Source organism: Takifugu flavidus, chromosome 13 (assembly GCF_003711565.1).
Source record: "Takifugu flavidus isolate HTHZ2018 chromosome 13, ASM371156v2, whole genome shotgun sequence".
Taxonomy (NCBI): Eukaryota; Metazoa; Chordata; class Actinopteri; order Tetraodontiformes; family Tetraodontidae; genus Takifugu; species Takifugu flavidus.
Genome location: NC_079532.1, coordinates 13,148,303 through 13,173,276, shown reverse-complemented (window position 1 = coordinate 13,173,276; position 24,974 = coordinate 13,148,303). Strand labels below are relative to the sequence as shown.

Genomic DNA, 24,974 nt, shown 5'->3' with positions numbered 1-24,974 from the left:
ATGTGGGATGAAGGTGCAGGATGATGAGCCGTCAGGTGGCCGCCACGTCTGTCAGCTGCGGCTGTTCGCTGGGCTGCACGTGACCATGGATAACACGCGCACCTACACGTACTGAACCTCTACCAAGGTGCCAGTTGCATCTGTTGCCATGGCGACTGATGGACTGTGTTCTGAGGTAATCAAGGAGCAGGGGGATGAGGTGGGAAAGATGACGTCATGCTGAGACTTTGGAATCTTGGGCGTAATTAGAGGTGGGATGATAAATCAGACAGTTTAATGAATCACTATCTTGTTGGGTTTGATAATGAAGTCACCCTGAATTTGCTTCTCATTTTAAAGTAAAAAAAAAAAGAAGCTCTGCTCCTGTCAGTTGGTGTGAAGCACCTATACGTGCGCTTTGGTTTCAATCAACAGCCTGAGAAAAAAAGAGAGATTTTTATTTTTTTATTTTTTACAGATGAAATGAAAGAAATCATTGAATAAAAGCTCAACACCCAATTCGTAGCTGCTTTTGAGCTCTGGTATCTTTCATGAATGTTTCATTGATCACTTCATCCAGCTTTGGCACACTAGGGAAAAAAGACCTTGAAACAGGTTTCACCTTCATGAAAAAACTGCTATGGAAGTAATTGAAAACATTGTCACGATGTCGCAACCTTTTACAGTCGATTTGGATTTGAAGCCACGTAAACGACACACACTGTGAAGGAAAGTCGCACTAAAGGCAGATAATGAATCCTGGAGCGTCAGGCCTATTTTCCTGCTCTGAGGTGGTAATTAGCATTTTGATTGGACTGTCATCCGGCCGTTGTTCTTATTAGCTTGAGGATGAATTGATATGATCTCTAATGGCCTGTGCGTCTGAGCTTGACTGAGCCCTTTTTTCATTGGAAAAGCACATATTTGATTAAACCACACATCTTTACCATCATCATGGACACAGGCATCAACAGCCGTGTGTAGCTAAAGGGTTAAAAATACAATAATGCATTCATTTTTCTACATTAGTACAAATAATGAACTCTCTGGGCTCTCTGCTTGAGCTGGGTCTCTAAAACACAACAGATTAAATTTACACCAAAAGCAGTTTTATCAGCTTCCGGGGGAAAGTAATTAAGACGCTGCCACAGCCTGTGATTGGTAGGAAATCCCTGTGGATTTTGGCCCATTAGTGTTGATGAGAGCGCGCCGAAGCCAACATGCACATCCTGACTTTAATAGGGCAGAGCAGATTGCAGCCTCCCACTGACTTCTCATTTATCATCCCATTGGCTTGTTTTTACTTTTTTAAATTCACAACTGCTTGCCCTCGGCTCCACGTGCAGAGCGCGCTGTGGTAGAGCGCGTCAGGGGAGACAAACCAATCAGTGGAGGAATTACTAGAAACATAACGGTCTTATATCCTTTCGCCATATGGTTTTTTTTGCAGTCGTGACCCTGAATGTCGCCTTACATAAGGGTCAGCTTGTGTTTAGTCCAACACTGAGAGTAAACGCAAACATCACACTTCTGGGCAGATGCAGACATATGGGATGTTATGTAGTCAGAGCAATTGACCCTGAACTCAGTTGACAGATTAGACTGAGACAGGAAAATGTCACACAGGCTATAATAATGGATGCAGAAAGTGGCGATTATTTAAAATTCAGTGTGATGTGGCAACAAAAATGAAAGTGCTGACATTTGAACAGAAAATCTCTGTTTTTCTCAGGTGTTTGTGTCTAAAATCAGGTCGCACTGCTTTTTTTTCTGTTCTGTAACCAAAAAAAAGGCTGTGTATCACTGTGCACAAATGTCTCCGATGATTTAAAGATGTTTAGCATTAGCATTGCTGTGGCCAAATACCAATGATAATAAATGTTCCTGGGGGCAGGGTTAAACCCAGGGAGACTTCCATGTGATTACTGTGGGTTTCATCAATTAGGGTCCTTGAATGGGAAGGAGAACTGAAGGGGAAACAAGACGATGTGACATAATTCATGGAAATAACGCTGATAGTCCAAATCGTGCTCGGCAGACACTTTGTCACGTTTGACCCAATATTTCAGCATCAAGTCGGGCAGTGACGAGCTTTACTCCAATAGCACGCAGAAATCTTCTTAGCCTGATCCGAGGATGTGGCAAAGAGCCTGGAGGAGATGAGGAGTTCTGCTAGTGTTTAATAACTTTAACCACTTTTCACACGCAGTTACAGCGTTTTGACAATAGATATTTGGTGCACATTTTGTTGTGTCATGCATATTAGAATTCTGATCATAACAAAATTAAAATCAAAATAGTGAAGTGTGTGTTTTAAGGTTTGAGTTTCCTGTTTGTTTCTAAGGAAAACATGCATAGACTACTCTTACAAAATAGGTCATTAATAGTATATATATATATTTATATATATTTAATACAAACAGCCTGCATTTATGTGTGGTGTAAATAAGAATGATAATGTGGATGGGGATTTTGAGCTTTATGTCCACTTGATTACAGCTCATCTGATTATTTGCCTGATGAAACTCAATGAACTTTACAGCTTTGGGAAAAGTAAAAATCTGGATCCATCTAGATGTTAACACGCTCTTCCAGTTTTCCTCTTGCTCTTTCTCGACTTTTTAATTTAGTCAAATAAACAAAGCTGGTATTTGCAATCAAGCCCTAAGCACTGGTAGGATGTGGCTTTAGAGACATAATTAAAAAAGGGCCTGAGTGAGAGAGAAGGCAGCTTTGGATACAAAGTGTTGTAAAGGGAATCTGTGCAGAAAACCAAAGGCTGGAGGAGGGCGACGAAAAGGGAGAAGATTAAAGATTCTTCTACTGCTGTCAACAAGGGTAAAAATGGAAAAAATTGGAACTCACCAGACTGAAAAAAAGGGTATTTCAGCTCATGTCAGGAAAAACATTCTATAACATTAGTTGAGATTTGAAACGTGCCAGACAGAAAAGGTTCTTTTTTAAACTTTTTCCTTTTCCAATATGATAAACAAATGATTGATAACATAAAAAAACAGTTATGTAAGCTGTCAAAATAGAAAAGAAATATGTGTATATTTCAACCGTTTTCCTTGGTGCATTTTTCTGTCAGTCCGATAGGCGGCGGTGTTGGTGTCAGCATTGCGTGATCACGTGACTGACTCCCCACGTGATTGACGACCCCGCAAGTCTTTCGTCTGTTGTGTTTCGAGAGCGCATATGACAGAAAGACAGCGGTCATTGCCCTCATGGATGTCAAAGAGGGGAGAGAACGTAAAGAAGGACGAACCGCGGAAGAGCCGGAGGAAACGGAAAACTGCGAGGTATGTGACGTACAAACACTTCCTGTTTAATGTTTTCCCCACTTTGTATCAAAACAGTTTGGTCCATTTAACTCGCAGATATGCAATGATTTGTTTCAGCGCTGTCTTCTACTGTATGAACGAGAAAGAGCTGGTGGAAGCAGCTATTTCTGTACTTCACGATGCTCCCTGTGAGGATGCGATCCTGTTGAGCGGCCGAAAGATGGCGCCAATTCACAATTTACGTCTAAGTGACGTCACCGAGGTATCTAATATTCAGTATGTTTTCCTGCACCCGAGGTGAACCTAATAAAAATATAAATGCATAATACTCTGTTGGCATGATTCAAAAACAGAAAACCAGCCAATGTTATGTAAGCATCATACCATCACCTTTTCTCTGACGCAGGCCGAAGAAAGTGCAGCAGACACTACTAAAAAGACAAAGGAGGAATGTTTCACTTCAGAAAAGACAGAAAAGCAGGTAATGGAGGAGGGACAGTCCTCAGACCATAGCTATGGCCACGACACAACGTATGTGTCAGAAACAGACATGGATATTGCAGAGTTGGAAACTCTTCCGTACACCAGAAGCCCGCCACAACAGAAACCTGCAAGTCACAGGTCAGGACCAGTTCAGGATCCCAATGAGCTGCTAAATGTTGAACTGGAGAAAGACGGGAACGCACAGACAAAAGCAAAGGGGGATGAAGATGGTTTACAGCTCGTCCGAGAAATTTTCTTCAGCTGATAATGAATTGAAGTGTTTACACTCAGCCTTCTGATGTGCTGCCATGTTTAAATTGAAGGAGAGCAGCCCAGACTGCCTTTATTAGCTGTGACGTTTTGTAACTCTGACAATTCCCCCAATGAAAAACAAATAAATCCTTCAGTTCTTTTTATTAGTGAATGAAAACTGGCAACACTAAAGGATTCTGTGTTACAGTGAAGCAATCTTCAGTATATACAGATTTTTGATAACAGGAAATCAATACAGTTCTACTGCTGAGAACAACACAAACAATCAATGTCCTTTATATGATTAGAAAGTTTGTCTTATCACTATTTGTGGGTACACAGGAAGTACTTTTCTGTCTGACACTAGAGTTGAATATTGGATTTAGTGAACTAAACAGCTTCCGGTTTAACCTCGTCACTGAGCAGGAAAGTGTCAAGGATACGGTCCATTAGTTACCGCTACACTTGATTTCCCTTTCTGTTTGACTCATCTTCTGACTCCCCTCCACCTTCCCCTTACTGCCCGTTTATGTTGTTCCCACTTACACGACTGTCTTACATTTGTTTCACATTTACAACATTTCAACAAGCAGATCTTCAAAGGGTTCAAAATCCCGCTGAAATTAAATCCAAACGTTAACAAACCATTTGTGGTGGACTTGGTTCACGCCATCTCAACCAGTGGTTCAAAGTTTGGACTGTAGACAGAGTTTAGCTTCTTTGTTGACACAAGTGTCAGCAAGGTCACGACAATCAGCTCAGAGAGGACTCCACAGCAGCTGTAGAACCAGATGGTCATGTGCTTCCAGCTCAGGTATGACTGGTTTAGCATCAGGAAAGCGATAACTCCGGTCAGGATGAGGAGGCTGGACGCTGCCTGTAAGGCCCCACTGAGGCAGAGGAGAAGTCCGTCCCTGCCGTAGGCTGCAAACAGCGTGGAGAGGAGGGCAAAGGCCACAAACACCAGTGGAACGTACAGACTGACAATTATCACCGTTGTGACGACGTCCACCTTTATGTCGGGTCCTTGCCAGACGTCACAGAACTTTTCACCGTGCTGAATTAGGCAGAAGTGAAAGGGGCTAATGGCGATCTCACTGGAGCAGATGAACTCACCACCAAAGACCACCAGGGAGATCACCATCTGGATAAAGATGAGAAGCAGCACCGCTGAAATCCAGTGACGGAGCCCTGTGGAATTCCTTTCAGACAGAGCAGTCATGGCCTCATGACCTGTTTCCATTTATGTCAGCAAAAATCTATAGGCAAGAAAAAAATACACCATTAAAATGAAAATAGCTTTAGCAATGTCAGCTTACTCCGCATGATCTTACTGGATTAGAAAAGCGATGCGACACCACCGACTGAGAACAACAAATGAATCATAAATGTGCCAGGCAGGTTTAATATTCAACTCGATCAGCTGACCAAGGTTTACAGTAAACCATTCTGCATGCACTCATAAAATAAAGTATCGGCATCATTTACTAACTATCAACATGAACAATCATGATTTAAGCAGACTAAAATAAATGTATTGTTTTTTTTCCCCTCTTAATTTACATTTCTTATCTACGTGTCAGAGAGAGGGAATTTAAATACCCTTGTTCCTTAAAGGAATGTTCAAGAGGAGCCAATTTAGTATCAGTTTTAAATAGTCAAGTAATGGAAAGACAGCTTCATTTCCCATCTCCGTGTTGTTGATTTCTCTCTTGTCTTTCTGTAATCTTTCATATTGGAAAAATAACATTAAATTTTACAAAGCCATGATTTTAATCACAGTTGTCTTTCTTCTTATAAAGTGTTTAGTCATGAATCCATGTGACGTCAGTTTTATGGCTGCAACGGCCATAAACATGAGACATTTAAACATGTGACAGACCCACGCCTACGTGACAGACGTGATACTGCCCCTTGTGGCCAGCAATGGTAACTACATGTGTGTCGAACTGGCGTTCAGTCACAGATTTTATTGTTATTTTTGAACTGATCTATGTTTAATGCTACTGTTAATGTGAAATCAAGTTTTCTACCTGCCACATAATGTACAACCTCATTCACCATGCGTGTTTTATCTGCGTGAAATCTTTTGAATTGCACAACGTTCTGCACAAGGACAGCTGATAAACGTTTTAATCGTGTAACTGTGCCTGCATTTATAGAATTCCACCTGTACATTAAATATTAATTGGTAAACAATACAAGGTCGTCCCTGCAGTATCTTCATTTACTAAACACGATAAACTCCCGACGGAACGTCAGCACAGGAAATTTAAAAGGGGAATATATAGTTTTTAAAAAATAGAAAATATTATCTTTTGGAGCCTTTAAGAAGATGAAGATTGAGGTCGATCCTGTGTTTAACATTTTCCACATGTCTAAATAATACACATAACTTGCAAAGAATGTACATAATTACAGCTGTTAAATTAAGTCAGTTTTGAAGGAGTCACTTCTAAAGGGAACAACGTTTGTGGGTTTGGAAAGTCTGGACTGAGGATAAATCAGATTTTCCAAATTCAAAGACTGACTATTGAACTTTCCACTCTCCTTTCAAAAGTGAAGTAATCTTTAGATAATTATATTAAGATCCAAAGTCCCCATAAGTTTAATGGAGCATTCCTAATTTACATAGGGGGAATCGTTACTTTTGTTCTCTGATTTATAAAACGTGTCCGTTTACCAGTGGACCTGGCGTCCCAAGCTGCAGTTAAAAAAAGATGAGAATGAACCACAATCCTGAATCAGCCTGGCTGTCGGGAGCGCGCAACGCGAACGCGCCCGGAGCGCTTCCCCACAGTGACGCGCGGACTTTTCCGAGTGCGACATCTGCGACTTTATCTTCATTTACTGAGACGATAAAAGAGGCCCAAAAGGTTGGTTTTTAATCCATTTTACGCACGCGTGGTCTGTTTAAATCGGTTATATTTCAGCAGAAAGAAAGAAAAAGCTCCGATTGGCAAAAATCGATTTCTTTTGTTTAAACAATAGCCCGATTATTATTCCAGCTGTGGTCATAGTGTTCAAAATCGTGGGTGTTTTATACCAGTACGTTAAATAAGAGTTTCAGCTGCTAATCCAAGATTGCTGATGTCAGTAAGACTTTTAAACGCCTTGAAACGGGATTCCTGGGCTTTTAATTAGATCACATCAGGACCTGACCTCTAATGAGACCCCAATCTGGAACAGAGCAAGCAAGACGGTGCTTTAAATGATATTTTAACACTGTAAGAAAGGTTAACAATTTACAGCAGTGCTGGTCAAGCATGGGCAGCAGAACACTGTGTAACATTACACACAAACCCAGTTTGTTCTTACACGTCTGTGACTTCTGTCATCCAATCTGTGCAGCTTCATTATGGGACTCAAGTTCAGCAAAAAGCGCGACGCCCCCGTCAACAGTGCAGAAGGGGCAGAAGAGCCAGCGGCTGCACGGCCAGAGGGAGCGGAGGACGAGCCCGGGACGGCCCAGCAAGGCGAGGCTGGTGACAAACCGGACCTAGATGTGGTGGTCATGAAGCCGGCGACCCCGGTGGCGTCTTTACCCAATGAAGACTGTGTGTGGGAGCGTAAGGAGGTGGAGGAGGGAGAAGAGGCTGAGTCAAAAGATGCACCAGCTGACCCGTTGGTGCCGGAACCGACCACTGAAGCAGACCCAGACCCTGCCACTGGAGCTCAGGTTGTTCCTCCTGAACCAGAGCCCGCCATGAACCCAGCAGATTCTCTCCCCGTTGACCCTGAACCCGCCCCTGAAGCTCAAGCTCACAAGGACACTGTTACCGTAGCGACCGTCCCTGATCCAGTGATGACTTCACCTGCATTGGGCGACCTGGGTGACCCAGCCCCGGGTCCCGACGCCACCCCCGCCTCAGTTAACCCCGATGATGAGTGCAACAAAAAGTGTGAGGAAACATCAGAGGCGGAACAACTCAGGAATGACGTGGATGAGGGAAATGTTGACAGACTCCTGGAGAACTTGGAGCTGACAGGAAGTGACCTCGTCGCTGACGTTATTCCTGCTGATACTGAAACCTGTGATGACACTCCTGACATGAGCACTTGAGCTGGGCCGAAGGAACAACTGTTTTTTTTTGGTAAAACTAATACCTTTTATATATTTCTTGCACTCTTTTTAATGTCAAATGGTAGTTTTGGTTCGATTAAGGTCACAAAGCTAATTCCAGGTTTTTGAAGATGTATTCTAGCATGGGCCTTTGGATGAGGGGGTAATAACAACAGGGGCCATATTGTCTCTTAGACAACAGAGGTCTTCTCTGTGCATCTGTAAAACAAATTAAAACAAGAATTTACTTTGCTTGTGTACCAAAAAGTTGGCTATTCAACAAAAGGTGATTGCTTTGAATGTGAAGATGGGACAATATTTGCGTGAATAAAGAGAACATCTTCTATGGGAGAGTAACTCAAACTGGGACAGTCTCAATCTTTTTTTTTCCTGTAAGAAGGGTTTTTAAAAAAATAAAAAAATAAAATACTAGTTGACATCTGGCGGCCGTAACTGTGGCGTTTTTCAGGGTATTAGTACACTGGAGGTTTGGAGACACTGCAGACTCGTCCAGAAACCTCCTGCACACAGACTCAGACTCTGTGTCTGAGTCCAGGCGACGGAGTTAGAAAAACTCGGCTGTCTCTTTGTCTCGTGGGAGAGAGGAAGAAGGGGGTTTGCTGAGCGGCCGAGGTCAAAAGTCTCCAGTGGGACTGAGCTACAGTCCATGAGAACTTTGCTCCTCGCATGCTTCTCCCCCAATCGCCATCCCACCATCTCCAGAGGTCAACAGAAACTCGGGACTAAAAATCCCTGAGAGGAACGAGAACGTTGAGGACAGGAAGACCTGTCTGACACTTCTAAACAATGAAGGTTCACCAGCACTTAACCTGATGATTCTTCAAATCCCTATTTCATAACCTCTAATTCTCACTCCCACACATGTAATCTTCTCAATCCACACGTTTCAGGCGCGGCGAGCAGCTCGTTCCAAGGGCTTTGTCCTGTTGGGCCCCCATTGAGTGGGAGAAGCAGGTCTTAGCTGCTCGTTAGCGAGGGGTATAGTTAGCGTGCTGAGTCCTACTGCATAGCAGAAAAGAGATAAAGTGCATCTGTGATTCCAGTCATACCAGAGACGTTCAGCTCAATAAACAAATACAAGGGTCGAGTCCCTCTCTGGCAATTTCCTGCCTCTCCATGGAAACTTAGAGACGGAACACAGATCTGATGAAGTAGGAGACTGACGATAGCATCGCTGCACAGCAAAGCCTTCATAACGGGGCTGATGTAAACGCTCCCCAAATCATGAGGCTTTTTTATTTTTATTTGTTACTGATGCAACTTAAGACTAACGTCTACCAGGTCTACACGTGACATGGTGACTCATCAAATGGAGCTCCAAAACCCTAAACAAAGGGGGGAACTCAAACGCTGCTCAGATCACTGTTGCAAAACAGCTACAGCTTCTGATCTTAATCAACTACTGGAAACACATGCAAACAGTTCCACCTAATGCGAAATTCTGTAAATATCTATATAAAACTACGGTAATGCTATATATGAACCACTAACACTCGCTGTATTCATTTTCTGTACAGCAGACCTTTGGGGTCCTGGACCAAGGTCTCAGGTCAGGATTATTCACAGACAGAATCCTTAACTTTACGGTTCTGGAGACAGAAAAGAAAACATCAGGCAGTTTATCCAGTTTCAGTGACTGATAGTCACGAGTGTTGGCTTTGTTACCCTCAGTAGGCTGTACTTCTTGGCCAGAGACACGTTGCTTCGACCTGGTTTGAAGGGATAAGACCACAAAATGGAGTTCCAAGAGGAACCGTAAGTCTCCACCCCCCTCAGTAGGTAAGCCACCTCCTCACAGCTGAAGCTTTTTCTCTTATTTCTTTCCTAAAAATCATGAAAACACATTTCAGTGCTTTACTGTTGATGGAAACATGCAGATGGACATTTGGCAGATCGTGTTACTTCTTTTTTTCTTGGACTCTGAAGTTAATGTCTTCTGTTTATACAATAATTCTATCAGTAATAGACGACACTGGCGTTTCTTTTCTAACAATCTGGTAATGATAGTTATGTGTTAATATTCCTGATTTACAGTTTAGCACATTTCAGCATATTTGGGAGACGCTGCTAAAATGATTTCCAGTCATTCTGCAAATCCCATCATGTATTTTTAAATAGTTTTTCCACCAGGCAGCCACTGGCTTTAGTTTCTTTCCACACGCTGCAAATGTCTTGTTCAGACATGACTTCTCAGTTGTTTGTTCAACATCTTCACGCTAAAATACTTTTAGCCATTCTCCAGGAAGAAATGGACAAATACAAAACTATAAACAGTAACTTGTTTTTTTTCTTAAATCTATGTGCTGCAACAGTTGTGATGTCACAAAATACAGGGGACAAAAATGTTCGGGGGAGGCCACCTGTACGCAGTCCGGGTTTGACTTCAGCTGACACTCACGCTTCTCCTCTTGTCGTCTCTCTGTATTAAAACACAAAACACTTCACTTGTGAGTGTACAGAAACTATCAACACAAGCATCATTCCATTAGAGGACTAATATTCGACTGTACAGGATGAACAGACCGAGGAAGTGCAGCCCACACAGACAGTGGATACTTATAAAATTACGCTACAATTGTCATAATAAAATGAGTGGACTGATCCTCAGGTATGGAGTCAAGATGGCAGACTCTAAAACTGCTACAAATGCAAAGTGACTTACAGAACGTTTGTTCATGCCTTTAAAAACGTAAGGAATTTTCCCTCAAGATGAAGAAAAAGAGTCAACACAATTGTTATAAATGAGCCACTGGAAGAAAAATAAACATTTGCAGATTGGGCTGCGACGAATTGAGCAACGGAAAGTTGTTTTGCTGGATGTGACAGAGATACAGTAGATCAGCACGACGGTCTGAAAAGAACACACACTGCAGAATTACAACTGGTACCACTCTGCTGAGCTGTAGGCCAGAGAAAAACTGAAACTGGATATGGATGGAAAATCAGCAGCAGACAAAGAACACTTACACAAGAATGTACGAGGGAAACAGATAAAATGATTCTAATTTATTGCCATATCATTGTCATAAGACAACAGCTTCAGATCACACCCTCTCAAACACACACACACACACACGGATGTTTAACAGCTTTAGTAGAGCCGTGCTCTGGCCTGTAGTGTGAGAACACTGGCAGTAGCTCAACATTCCATCTACCATTTGGTTTCTGTTCACAGGACCGCTCCTACCACAGTCGCTCAGTCACATTAACACATACATACTGCGGTACAGAAGAAATGCGCGTTCAAGGGTCACCTGCAGGACGAAGAGGCGTTTTCATTGGAGTCAAACTCACTCCTGGAAAAAAAAAGAAAGACGTGAGCAGTCAGTTAAATGATGTTGGTGATAAATAAAAATGCCATCACCAGATTAAATGTTGCTTACCGGAATTCGTAATTCTTCTGCACTTTGGAGTCAAAGTGATGTCTGTAGCATGTAGCATAAAAGTTATTGTCAGTTTGGGTCATTTTATTAAAATCACGATCTTTGCTTTTTAATCTTGTTTGGCATCCAGTGAGACACTGTTGTGTAATAGACAAAAAGTAGCCTATTTCTTACAGTCTGACATCCTCTGCTGTTTCTGTAGGGACTCCCGGTCTCTCCCTCCTTTGTGTCCTGAAGATGAGCTTTCCTCTGTTAGAATGGAGAAAAATAATGGACAATTAAGTAGCACCACCCACAGTCACAACATATTCCAATATGATGATGTGGAGGTAACAGCTAAGAATGAAAAGAACAAAGAAACTGTTGTTTTTGCTGTGTAGTTTGGACAGACATTTACAGTTTTACTTTGGTTAAGCTAGGCTAGATCGCTACCTTGGTAGTACTGAATATGCCAGTATGACATAAACTACGGCTTATACAAACATTTACTCTATTTTGTGAATGAAAGAACTAGATATCCCTGCTGACATATTTATGTGACTAGAATGTTCTTTGTGCTCACACATCTGTGAGGAAGAAATTACTGCACACAGTGACTTAAGATTCATTGTGTAAACGAAAGGCTGAAGCTTCTTACTGCTCCAGCTTCTCTGTGGCTCTCTTGTTGAGACTGTCTGACAGTCTGGGTTTGTCTGTTCCACGCAGCTGAATTGGCAGCCGGTCCGCGCCAAGAGGTCACAATGACGAACCCTGAACCGCTCTGTGGCCTCCTGGAGAACCTTGTGCATGTCACAGCTGTGGCGACAAGCGCTTTGGAGGGACGAAAAAGTCCGACTGGTCACCTCATCAAAGGACAGCACGCAGCCTAAAAAGAGAAAGCATACAGGCAGAAAGTAGGCTGATTTAATTTAAACACTAATAACTTCAGAACTGGATGACAATATCAAAGTCACAAAGTCAGGTAACAAACTTGTCTTGCCTACACAGCGGACAGGTGACAGCACACGCTCCTCCACTGAGATATCTGCTTGGCCCTGCAGCCCTTACATAACAATAAAACATTAAAAAGTCAGTGTCTAACTCATCTGCTGAAAAAGACAATATGATATATGTGACAAAAGTCCTACCTTGTTCAGGGGAACTTGATGACATCTGCTTTGTTGTTAATGGGGGCTTAAAGAACTGACTAAAATCACAAGCAAATGTTATACCAGACAGCCTTTTGGGGTAAGTATTCAACACTGAAGAAAATCTCCTCACTTGTCTGCTGAATTATGCTCCCTGACTCCCCCTAATGATTTCTTGGAGGAACATATCACAGATCCAGTCCCCTGCCACCCTGCACACCTCACTCCACCTGTACTGGTCTCAGCACTCTCTTCCTGTGTACTTAAATTGAGGTCCATGTTCTTCACTTCACTATTACTCTTGTCCTTTACCTTCATGGCAGCTTTACTGCTGTTGTCACTTCCTGATGGTATCAATGGTTGAACTCGACTTGCAGCTGCTGGTTCTGCATCTTCCTGCACATCCAACGAGAACAATCATTCCTACAGCTACATAAAATGTTTTTGCTGGTTAAACTGTGTGATGGTGATTGTCCAACATTTGTCTGTCTCCTCTCACGAGGGTCAATCTGGCGCAGTAGAGTTTGTGTTGTCGTCCTTAAGTCCCCCATATTTGCAAGGTGATCCTCACTTTCTTGCTCCCCCTGTCTGACTTTCAGACCAGGCAAGGACATGGCTTCAGACAGACAGAAGAATCATTCTCAGACTATATCTCACTTGTTTATTATTCAATACTGCGGGAATTTTAAGTAAAAGAAAATTGTGTAGCCTATTTAAAGTAATGTAGTAAGTAATGAAACAGATTTTTATTTAACCTGTATCAAGAGCTAGAACCGCAAATAAATATGAGTAAATAGGTGTAAAATATTATGACACAACAACTCAAAAAGAGAAACTGCTTACTGGCCTGTTTGCAGGTCTGCAGTATGAAAGTAGCAGCCTTCCTGACCTCCTCATTTGAATCCTCTGTGAGCAGAGTTATAATAAGGGGCAGACCTCCACATTCCACCAACTGGAACTGATTCTCCTCTGCAGACAGGAGGAAGGAAAGCACATAAATAATATAAAAACAGTTCCTTTCAGGGTAGGGAACAGATGAGCACTATTCCACCATAAAATGGAACAAACAACATTAGAATCTGTGTGGTGTCACCTGATGCCTCAGTGCAGTGGCACAGGGTGAGCAGAACAGACAGACTGTCCTCTGATTCGAGGTGTGGGCTCGTCAGCACAGAGAAGAGGTGGGGAACCAGGTCATATGAAACAAGACCCGAAGCCAAAGGTCCTGGAATACGTTGTGAATAGAAAGGAAAACAGCTTTGAAATATGAAGTCTGCTGCAAACAAATGCATTTACAGTGTGTGTGTGAGTGACACAGACTATTATCTGTAATGCAGGCTGACAGTGTCTTTGATATGGTGACAGAAAGCTGGTAGGACAACACACTCTGATCTGCTGCAGAGGCCTGTCGGATCAGTGCAAGAGCAAGAGTATCTAATGCCCCCGAGTCAAAGAAGCTCTGCTGAACACAGGCTGTAAACAGTGAATGAATGAGATTTAACAGAAAATTCAAAGGTGCGGTTATTGTGAATCCCAGGCTGAGCATTGACTTTTATGCCTCTTGTACTTACAGTTGTTGGCAACTGTCATCGCTATGAAGGAACAAATGGGCTGAAAAATCTCAGTACGTGGCAAAGAAATCTGCTGAAGCCACATGCTTACGATGGGAAAAACTGACACGCAAATACGCTGCCCCTCTTCTAGAAGACAAATGTATAAGAAGCGGGGAAAAAGGCAGTGAAGCTGCAGTGCCCTTCACAAAAAATGCTCAGTACAATGTGGAAACACATTGGTGAAATTTACCGTTTTGAGGATTATTGACACATCCACAAAGAGCACTACATACAGCTGTCCAAAACTGGCAGTTCTGACTGGTATTAGTTCTAGCCCTTCTCATGACATCATCTGTGGAAATGGGAAATGAGGTCCTGCAAAACATGTATTATTAGCTTTTAGGTAAAAATGTTGTCTTGCTTTTATTGTTTTTAGAATTGTACAGTACCTGAATAGGTCCAGGAGAATATCCAAACAGCCAGTGGTTTGTGCTAAAGTCTGACCTGCTTCTGCAATTGCACAAAAGCTCATGAAAACAGTATTATTCATATTTTGTTTTCTTTCTGCATATAATAATGTGAAAAAGACCCCATACATCTCTTCCACATTTAAAGTAAACAGGGTCTACAGCTTCAAGTCACTGTGTCAATGGAGATTCTGAACATGTCTTACTGTTGTTGGCTATCAAGACAGACAGGAAGTAGACAGACACTCTTTTTTGGGTTAATGGGGTGTCTTCTTTCATTAAGAGACAAGCAAGCTGGACAAATGTCTCCTTTCTGCACAGAGAGTTCTTGCAATACACTGGAGGGAAGCACAGATGTAATATGAAGATGCCTTATAGAGGATGGCAGCAGTGCAATATTTTTCATGTATGACTGCAATTTTGAAATCAACAGTCAGCTGTTTCAGGACATTTCTAACAGTACTTGGCATCATAGGGGCCAGCTACAACGTAAACAGCATTGTTGCCTCCAGGAATGGACAGTAAATCCATAGCATGCCTTAAATACTGCACAGTAGGCAACTTGTGTAATGTATCAGGACTTGAAAGCCAGAGTTAGCTCTCACAAACATTGATACACACCATTGGCCTCAGCTACTGTGCCAAGGGTAAAGAGAGCAGCCTCCTTCACATCTTCATGAACAACACTGGATTTAGAGAGGTTCTGAATAAATGTCACTCCTCCCAGCTCTCTCAGAATGTCCACAGTGTCCTCTGTAAGAATAAACAATAACTGAATATCCTTACAGCATTCTAAAGGTCTGAGATCAGAGATGAGGGCATCAAATATATGGCTGATTCGTTGATGACTAACATTTGACCAGCCTTACCTCGCTTTTCACAGATTGAATGAATCGTCAGAAGAGATTGTTTCTGCAAATCTGGGGATTTCATCTGAAACTTCAGACATTCGAGCAGCAAACGCAGATCTGTCTTCAAGCCTGAGAGTAAAGCAAGGAATCTAAGGATGTTCACGTTTAATTTAAGGACGTATATAGATGTGCATTAACATTAATCAAGAACTTCCAGAACATATTAACGAAACGTGACCTACTGTTATTGTTCCTGTAATCCGTTTTGTTATCCATTTGACGTTATAAAAACAACGCGGGTGTGCTAAATTGCTAGCTACCTAGCTAATTACCGAACAAAGTTTAAAGAAATTTTGCAGTATTGTAATTTAAGAGGAATATTTAAATTACGTATTTAAAAAACATATAGAAGTCAAACATTCTGCGTTCTATTTGTCAAAAATAACAGCATAATAATTAAGTTAAAGAGGCAAAATGCATCACTGTTGTCCCGTTTTCTGTCAAGGTGGCACGTGAACATGCTCGGAGTCAGGGGGCGGGGCCTGTGAGGAAAATACAACTACGTATTTACCAGCTATCAGCGTGGCGTTTTCCGCTTGATTTGAAGTTGTGTACAAAATAAAAATCTATTAGGCAAATACAGCTTCGTGGTTTTAAATCATTGTAAGCAAAGAAAGAGAACAAGCCTTATAATGGCCAACTGTCATTTCAATCTATAATGTTTATTGTTGCTCAAACGCTCTGGTCTTTTCTGCCATATGAGAAGTTAAATTAGTGACTTTACAGGGTCTGTTTCTACTTTTAAGCTTACGTATAGAGACTGGCCTGACAGCATTTTTAAGTTACATCAAAGTTGGAATTAAGCTAATTAACAGCTTTAAAGCGTAGTTTTAATTCTTTGAATTGCAAAACTGACTTTAATAAATAGTCCTCTTAAATAGTGAATCAATTCCCTCAGATCGTGATCGGAAATTGTCAGAGGGAACAACTCATTCCGCTTGATAAGTTGATTTTATTTTGAAACGCTTTGTGCACCGGAAACAATTGTGCTTAACAACAACAAGTGCCTCGCAGTACAGCTTCCAAGTGAGGGTTAGAGTAACTTACAGCGACCCCTGTCGTTGTGTTATGGTATGTGTGTGTCTGTGCGTCTGTTTGTGTGCACTTTATTGTCTTTTAGCATAGTTGTGATTATAACGATACACTTTTATTATCGAAGGACAAAACCATTAAATCATTTTCCTCGTATTTCGAGGATCACAGGGCTACACTATCCCCAGTTTCATCCAGATATCGTCAACAAACATAACCGATAACTCAAAATGTATGTATTTATTCTTTCTTTGGCCGAAAATGCCAATTAATTAAAGAATAATGCTCCTCCTCTTCTAGCTTAGTTTCCATGGTTACAAACAGTCGCAGCCGTAAAGCCAATCACATTACGTGACGTCATCTGTAAGCGCAGTTACCCGAGCCGATCCTGCACGTCCGAGCTGTACCGACGCCGGTCTGCTTCCACACTGGCGAGTTTGACATCAACATTTGTACCTGTTTCACTAGATAAACACCGTAACTATCTACCTTACTGATCGTTTCATAAGCGCTCCAGTTCTGTTTACGACGCTCACGGAACCTAAACTAAGACTGCGGAGAAGTCGAAACACATCTTATTTGTGAAGCAAATGTTATTAAAGCTTTCACAAACTGAACTCATAGACATGCGTTATGATGAAATAAAGCAGTTAGCGTTGACACTGCTTTAAAGCTATAATGTTTTGCTGCTTATTACCATGTAACTTTGGCAAACACGATGTAGCTTTCCGTGTATTTTTGCTACTTCCTCTATTGCCCAATTGTGACCTGCACTGTTCACTCCCACAGCAGTCATTCTATCAGCAACCATAACCAGGTTCCCTCGGCAGCCTCCCATCCACAGCGTCCTGTTGGAGATGTTTAAACGTGTGTGTTCCAGCATCCGATACACTCTGACATTTTCTTCTCTGCTCCCATTTCAGGTTTGTACCTGCATGTCTTCTTAATGCACTGAAAGGGTTAAACAGACTTTGATTGTCACCCATGTAGCATACCCACCTTGTGTGAGTTCTCCCTTCTCAGATTCGGTCAACCTGGGGTCATTTCATCTCATCCCGGCGCACCTGCAGCTCGGTCCAGATGTGCTCCAGAATCAGTGTGTCACGAATTAAGGCTAAACGGCACCAGACGTCTTACCAGCGTCCAGACTTTTACCGCAGCGAGCTCAAAATCAACAATATACTTCGACGAAACGAACAGGTAATTGATATGAAACTGCCAACTCATGTCTACAGAGTTTTGGTGGTAATAGTTGTGGTGTCTTTAGGTACTTATCGCGTAGAAATGAGTCTTCATCCACATCTCTGTTACAGACTGTGAATTTGCCAGAGTTTGATGGCAGGGGACTCAGCACGGTAAGAAAGTTTGAGAGCAACCAGCTTCCTGCCAACACCCCTAATGAGGACCGCCGGAGTGTAGCCACCTGTTTACAGGTAACAATATCTGTTCTTCTTCCATCACCTTCCAAGCCGAGCCTCCTAACAAGATGCATGTATTTCCTCTCTCTCTTCTCCAGTCAAAGGGAATGCTCTTTGGCGTGTTTGATGGCCATGGGGGCTCGGCGTGTGCGCAGGCCGTCAGCGAACGGCTGCTGTACTACATTGCCGTTGCGATGATGCCAAAGCAAAGCTTGGAGGTGCTTGAAAGCGGCATGCAGCACGGCAGACCAGTTCCTCCCATTTTGCAGTGGTACAAACACCGCACGGACTTCAACTACGAGCCCGCGTCTCTCTACATTGACCAACTGAGGATCTTCTGGCAGGAATTACTAGACAGTGATGAACATGATGAAGGAATGGAGTAAGGATGCTTCTATTCCCACATTATTATATATACACATTTTAGTAAGACACCTTTTATTGAGCTTCTTGTCTTTTAGCCCCACGACTGCTTTGACTTACGCCTTCAAACGACTGGATGCTGACATCTCCTTGGAGGCCCAAGCCCCTTTTTCCAATGTCCTGGAGAAAACGGCCGCCATACAAGTAAGAAGACGAGCCTTCTGTGTGTCTGCCGCGTTGTATAACCGCGCAATGTTCAAGCACGTGCACCGTTTTCTGCCCAGACTGCATTTGCTGGCTGCACAGCCTGCGTAGCCCACGTTGGCCCTGATGGGATCCACGTGGCGAACGCCGGCGACTGTAGGGCAGTCCTGGGAGTGCAGGAGGCGGATGGGTCATTGAGCGCCTTGCCCCTTTCTTGGGACCACAACTCTGATAACGAGGCTGAGGTGGAACGGATCCGGGCCCTGCACCCCCCTTCAGAGCGAGACACGGTGGTCACAGATGGCAGGCTGCTGGGGGTGAGCACTCTCCCAGACAACAAACCACGTGTTACGCCTTGACTTTGCGCTCGCCAGTTCACAGATTTCATTGCTCCGCCAGGTGCTGATGCCGCTGCGTGCTTTCGGCGATGTGCAGTTCAAGTGGAGCCTTGAGTTGCAGCAGAGCATTTTAGCCAGCCTAAAGTCCGGAGTGGACCTGGACTCCGTCTCCCTGCGTCATTACACCCCACCGAACTACACCAGTCCGCCCTATTTGGATGCGACGCCTGAGATAATCTATCACAAACTGAGGCCTCAGGACCGCTTCCTGATCCTGGGGACCGACGGACTGTGGGACGAACTAGGGAACAAGGAGGCGGTGAGAATCGCTGGAGAACACCTGAATGCGATTCACCTACAGGTGTGTGTGGAGGGAAACAACAATGTTTATACCCACTTCTTCCAGACCCCCCACCACTTTTTCACTGTGACATATTAAATCTTTTCCAGGCTCCCATCACTCCGTCTGAGAGACAGCTGAATTTAGGTCAGATGCACGAACTCTTGGTGAGACGCCAGGCCCGCGTCTCCGATGCGTTTGATGCCAACACTGCCACGCACCTTATCCGATACGCGCTCGGCACTGGGAACTATGGGGAGCTCTGTCAGGAGAAGCTGACGTCCATGCTGACGCTGCCGGAGGACCTGGCTCGGCTGTACAGGGACGACATCACAGCCACCGTGGTGCATCTGAACTCCAGCCTGGCCAGAGCTCAGCAGACATAGCAGCAGTTTTACAGGGACTAATCACGTTTTGTCACTTTAAATGTAAAATGTTATTCAACAATAATTATGAATGATTGAGGTACTTTCTCCTTGTCAATATTTGAATTGTTCTCTGTTTGCTCAGGTCTAATACATGTTATATTTGTAAATATTAAATCTCTATTTAATATTTCCTTTGCCCAGCTGTCAGCTGTATAACATTTTTATTCAATTTATTGAATATAATGCTCCTTACAATGTTAATCTTAAATTTTCTAGTTATGTATAAATTTATATTTGCAACGACAACCTTAATATATTTTGCCATATCCATTTGAATAATTTGCCAATGTCAAAAATAAGGAAGATGGATTTGAGGTTCTTTGTTTTCTGTGACTTTGTGCTTATTTTTATACGTGGCGACATCTGCCTTAGGAATGATTCCTTTTTTATCTCAAACTGCTTTATTTTCTTGTTAATCCCATATTATTTGAAAGGTTTACTAGGTTTAAAATAATGTTTTGCAATGTTAACTTGTTAAGATTGCAGTTTAAAATTGTGTGCTTCTTGATTAAATAAACTTTAAAGAAAGAATGAGGTCTAAATTTCTGGGAAATTGGGTTTTGAAAACAAACAGCGCTAACCTGCTGAGCACTGCGGGAGTTGATCTGATCCTCGCTGTTGTGTAAACACGGCATCTCCATCCTGGCCTCAAACGTCCGTGCACCATCACACACACCTGTCAGCGCCTCGCTGCAGTTCTGCTCTTTGTTCCTCGTCCTTTGAACAAATCAAAGACCCTCAAAGTCTGGAACAAAGTAAAATAGCGGAGAATCTGGACGACGATCCAATAATCGGGGAAGAATTGGCTGCGCTGAGCGTGCGATCATCAGAGGATGGTGAACTACAGGATGCTGAGGGTGATTGTTCTGCTGTTCCAAATGCAGGTGAGCTTTTAAAGTAGGTTCTGCTCTTTATTACAACAACTGGCCTTGGTTTCAGATCTCTTACACGACAAATACCAGGTTGTTAGTCTCAAAATTTTATGATCTATCAACAACATTTGAAAAAGTCCAACATAAACGGGTTTTATTTCCTCTGTGTTGTATTTTCTGTGCGTATTGAAGAGGCTGGCTGCTATCGGACTAATGCTTGTGTATCTCAGTGTTTCACCATTCAGGCCTCTGCAGAACGTCTATGCTGTTCGAAAAACTATGAAGCGAATGGCAAAAATATCCAGGTAAAGTCATAGAGCTCGTAAATATGGTGACAAGTGAGGGTTGAGAGCTCTGAGTTGGGACTCCTGATTTGCAGGGCGAGATCCACACCGTTAACTGGAAGCGGGTGAAGAGGGAGTGGGTCATTCCAACCATTAACCTGCCTGAAAATCTCAAAGGTCCATTTCCTAAATTCGTGTTGAAGGTAAATGCAGATTCATCTTGAATAATGGATTTGCTCCACTATGTCTGTCACAAGTTTCTGCGTTGTCTTTCAGATTAAGTCCAGCAACCAGAACAAAGTGGCCATTACCTACAAAATCAGCGGACCAGGAGCCGATCAGCCTCCCGAGGGGCTTTTCATTATCGATCGGCTTTCAGGGGTTCTTTACGTCACCCAGCCCCTCGACAGAGAGAAGACTGCTACATACACTGTGAGCTGAGTGAAAACATACTCTTACTTTTGCATCCTCTCGTCTATTAGTCAGCCAGGTCCCAAAAAGGCCTGGTGGTTTAGATTTCTGGCATTCTTGGATGACGCCTGAGCTCATTTACTGAATGCTGTGTGTTCCAGTTGTTGGCTCATGCTATGAACGAGCGCGGTGAAGTAGTGGAGGATCCCATGGAGCTGGTGATCAAAGTGATCGACCAGAACGACAACGCTCCGGAATTCAAAGAGAGCCGCTTTTATGGCGGAGTGAGTGAAAGTGCTGAGATCGGTGGGCTATTAACCCTCACGCGTCTTTCTCGGCCGTTGACCTCCCGATCATATATGTTGTTTCCCGCCTCAGGAGACGCCATCATGAATGTGACAGCGGAGGACAAAGATGACCCCGACACAAGCAACGCTATAATCAGATATCAGATCACGGCTCAGCATCCTCGGACGAGCGAAAGAGACGTGTTTGCTATAAACCCAGAGAGTGGGGTGATCAGTGTGAAGGCATCTGAACTGGACAGAGAGGTAACGATGTATTGGAGAATACCCAGACCAAGTTCAGCATTGCTTCTCATGCTTTATGTCCATCAGATTCAACCAGAATACAAACTGGTCATCGAGGCGGCTGACATGGCGGGAGAGGGGCTGACATCCACCTGCACTGCCGTCATCACTGTCATCGACACCAACGATAACGCCCCGCTTTTCTCTGCCACATTTGTAAGTTGAAGAGATCGCAAGATTTCTGTTGTCAGAATTCGTAGATTTTTGGCATCATCTCCCTAGAGTTCGGCAGCAGTCCCTGAGAACGTACTCGGAGCAGAGGTCATGAGGCTCAAGGTCACTGACAAGGATGAGTTAGGGTCCCCGAATACCAACACCAAGTTCTCATTTATCAAAGGTAATGAGGGGGGAGAGTTCAGCATCAGCACAGGCGCAGATCAAATGGAGGGAATCCTGAAAACAGCCAAGGTGAGAATCACACCTTTCACTGAGAATTCCTTTGAATCTCTTTCATCATACCTGCTTTTCTCCTGCTTCCCAGGAACTGGACTTTGAGGGTGGTCCCGTTTTTACGCTGCTGGTAGTGGTAACCAACAAGGTGCCTTTCACCAGACCCGTGACCACTTCCACGGCCACTGTTGTCGTGGAGGTCCTAGACGAGAACGAACCTCCCGTTTTCAGTCCGGCTGAGCTCCGCGTTAGCATCGCAGAAAACGCTAATGTTGGGAAATCTGTGGCGGACCTCAGAGCCCAGGACCCCGACACCACCCGAGGACAGAACATCAGGTAATCATAGCCACATCGGTACGTGTTGTGTTCAAGGTGCGATTGTACTTCTCTTCTTCTCAGGTATAAACTAGAGAACGACACCGGCCGGTGGCTGAGTATCGACCAAGTCTCAGGATCGGTCAAAGTTAAATCCAACATGGACAGAGAGTCGCACTATGTCACCGACAGCAATTACAAAGTCCTAGTTCTGGCTTACGACAACGGTATACGCAGAATTTTGCTCTGGCAACTGATTTATTTTCTCATGAACCTAAAATCTCTTTTGTGAACCTAAAATCCTGCAGATACTGTCCCCGCCACAGGGACGGGGACTCTAATTGTCAGTCTCTTGGACGAGAATGACAACGGCCCTGTGATCAAGCAGAGGAAAGCCAGTCTCTGCAATAAACACCCTTCACCCGTCCACCTTGATGTCGTGGATCCCGACGGACCGGGCCACGCCGGTCCCTTTACCGTTGAGCTTCTCAGAGATCACAAGATCAACTGGACCGTCAGCGTCAATTCCACAAGTAAGCGATTCCCAGATAAACGTGGCATCAGAGTAATCTGACAGAGCGTTGCTGATCTGTTGTCTCTACAGCTAAATTGGTGGCCCTCGCCCCCAAACGGGAGCTGTCACCTGGCGATTATAAGGTGCTGTTGCGTCTTTACGATGCAGGCATGCTTTACCAAGACAGCACGCTGGACGTAGAGGTGTGTCAGTGCCAGGGAGCTGCCTCTACCTGTTTCTTCCCACATTCTGCTGCCCCTCATTTGAACATTCCAACTGTCATGTCCTCAACGCTGGGAGCCATCCTTTGTCTTTTGTGTATGTTTTCCTTTAATGAGTTTTGGTTCAGTTGTCCCATTTTCATTGCTAAATTTTAAAATTGTATTTGTTCTCAACCGCAGTGCTGCTCTTACTGTTGCTCTTGTTGTTGAGGGGCAGGTCAGAGAGGGATACCACTCCTTTTGAGGAGCTGCCCAGGGAAAATGTCTTTATCTACAATGAGGAAGGAGGAGGAGAAGAAGTTGCCAGGGTAGGTGATACGCTTATGAGCAGGGGTTGGCAACCCAAAATGTTGGAAGAGCCATATTGGACCAAAAAAACAAGAAACAAATCTGTCTGGAGCCGCAAAAAATTAAAAGCCTTATATAGGGCTTATAATAAAGGCAACACATGCTGTAAGTGTCTATATTAGCTGTATTAGTCTACTTTCCAAATGATAAGTAGGCTACAAATACATAATGAGCATTCATGATGAAATGTTTATTTTCCCTGCAGCGCATCCTGGAGAGAATGACGCACCACGTGGCCACTCTGCTGTACGATGACGCTTTAAGTTTAACTTCCATTATAATAAGATGTTGAAATTAAATATTTATTATACACATTTATACAGCATTGGAAAACTTTAAGAAAGTTTGTCACGTTTTTCCTCCCACAGAAATTATATTAAAACAATTTCCATTTTCATATTTTTGAAAAAGCTCCAGGGAGCCACTAGGGCGGCGCTAAAGAGCCGCATGCGGCTCCAGAGCCGCGGGTTGCCGACCCCTGGTTTAGAGTAACATGAAGCTCATTTGAATCAAGGTTACGCTAACCTTTGTCCTACAGGCGTACGACCTGACTCTGCTCAGCCGGGTCCTTAATAACTGCCCTGTAGTCACCTGCACTGAAGTGCTCCCAACTGTCCAGAGTCATCCAGGATACAGACACCTCCGCGCCAATGAGAAAATCTGCAAGTTCCTCAAAGATGTGAGCGTGCTTGTCGTACATCTGGGCAATGTCAGTTCAATTACTACTCTCTAATACGATCCTCTGGTTCCTCTAGAACCTCCACGCTGCAGACAGTGACCTCTCAGCTCCGCCTTACGATAGCGTTCTGGTGTTCGACTATGAGGGGGCTGGATCAATGGGGTCCTCTTTAAGCTCCATCTTTTCTGGCACCAGTGAGGAGCAGAACTTTCAGCATCTGGATGGCTGGGGGCCATGTTTTAGTAAACTGGCTGAACTGTACGCAGGCAGAACAGATGAGGACGATGACGCAGCGACTCAACCTGGAAAGACTGAATGGGTCTGATGTGCTCGAGGTCCCCATCGTCAGCCTGATGTCAAAGGATTTGGGGTTGTAATCGTTCGTGAAATGCAAGCAACAACATATGTGAACATTCATATTTAAAGGTTTACTGGCTTTCATATATGTGCCATATTTTGTCAAGATATGCATTTCCATATGAAAACTTTGTAGTATCCGGTTAGCACAAATGAACAGGTGCCTACCAGTCAATGTCCTCTGTGATCCTGTAATGCGAAAAAGTTTCTCTCTTACAGTTGAACCACAGTATTTTATATACAAAAGCCAGGTCAGCTTTGCTAGCTAGCCACAGCAACCATAAATAAGCTGTTCCTACAAAAAGAAAACTCAAATTTAAAATAAAACTTAAACAAAAGTTTGGGGT

At 43.5% G+C, this 24,974-nt stretch overlaps 3 protein-coding genes across 3 annotated transcripts; 2 read left to right on the top strand and 1 right to left on the bottom strand.

The window, feature by feature from the left end:
* Positions 1 to 7,200: 7,200 nt before the first annotated feature.
* terb1 (telomere repeat binding bouquet formation protein 1) lies at positions 7,201 to 16,004 on the bottom strand. Its single transcript, XM_057053007.1, has 21 exons — positions 15,706 to 16,004; positions 15,482 to 15,592; positions 15,234 to 15,365; positions 14,819 to 14,950; positions 14,595 to 14,655; positions 14,396 to 14,520; positions 14,164 to 14,292; positions 13,913 to 14,065; positions 13,686 to 13,817; positions 13,436 to 13,561; positions 13,072 to 13,208; positions 12,726 to 12,988; positions 12,593 to 12,651; positions 12,445 to 12,507; positions 12,103 to 12,330; positions 11,640 to 11,714; positions 11,466 to 11,507; positions 11,337 to 11,378; positions 10,443 to 10,501; positions 9,748 to 9,906; positions 7,201 to 9,671 (listed from the first exon to the last, which is right to left on the bottom strand). Exons 1-21 carry the CDS (start codon positions 15,737 to 15,739, stop codon positions 9,639 to 9,641), a joined length of 2,295 nt encoding a protein of 764 aa, XP_056908987.1. The 5' UTR covers positions 15,740 to 16,004; the 3' UTR covers positions 7,201 to 9,638.
* Positions 16,005 to 16,947: 943 nt separating this feature from the next.
* pdp2 (putative pyruvate dehydrogenase phosphatase isoenzyme 2) lies at positions 16,948 to 20,177 on the top strand. Its single transcript, XM_057053008.1, has 9 exons — positions 16,948 to 16,986; positions 17,345 to 17,478; positions 17,579 to 17,755; positions 17,869 to 17,988; positions 18,072 to 18,355; positions 18,435 to 18,540; positions 18,621 to 18,857; positions 18,940 to 19,239; positions 19,329 to 20,177. The coding sequence occupies exons 2-9, from the start codon at positions 17,413 to 17,415 to the stop codon at positions 19,602 to 19,604; spliced, it is 1,566 nt and encodes a 521-aa protein (XP_056908988.1). The 5' UTR covers positions 16,948 to 16,986; positions 17,345 to 17,412; the 3' UTR covers positions 19,605 to 20,177.
* A 124-nt stretch (positions 20,178 to 20,301) lies between these two features.
* On the top strand, positions 20,302 to 24,894 carry LOC130536803 (cadherin-1-like). Its single transcript, XM_057053006.1, has 15 exons — positions 20,302 to 20,530; positions 20,749 to 20,823; positions 20,898 to 21,005; positions 21,079 to 21,234; positions 21,375 to 21,519; positions 21,592 to 21,764; positions 21,831 to 21,959; positions 22,026 to 22,211; positions 22,285 to 22,529; positions 22,593 to 22,735; positions 22,817 to 23,041; positions 23,113 to 23,340; positions 23,424 to 23,551; positions 24,130 to 24,270; positions 24,347 to 24,894. Exons 1-15 carry the CDS (start codon positions 20,480 to 20,482, stop codon positions 24,593 to 24,595), a joined length of 2,382 nt encoding a protein of 793 aa, XP_056908986.1. The 5' UTR covers positions 20,302 to 20,479; the 3' UTR covers positions 24,596 to 24,894.
* The last annotated feature ends 80 nt before the right edge of the window (positions 24,895 to 24,974 follow it).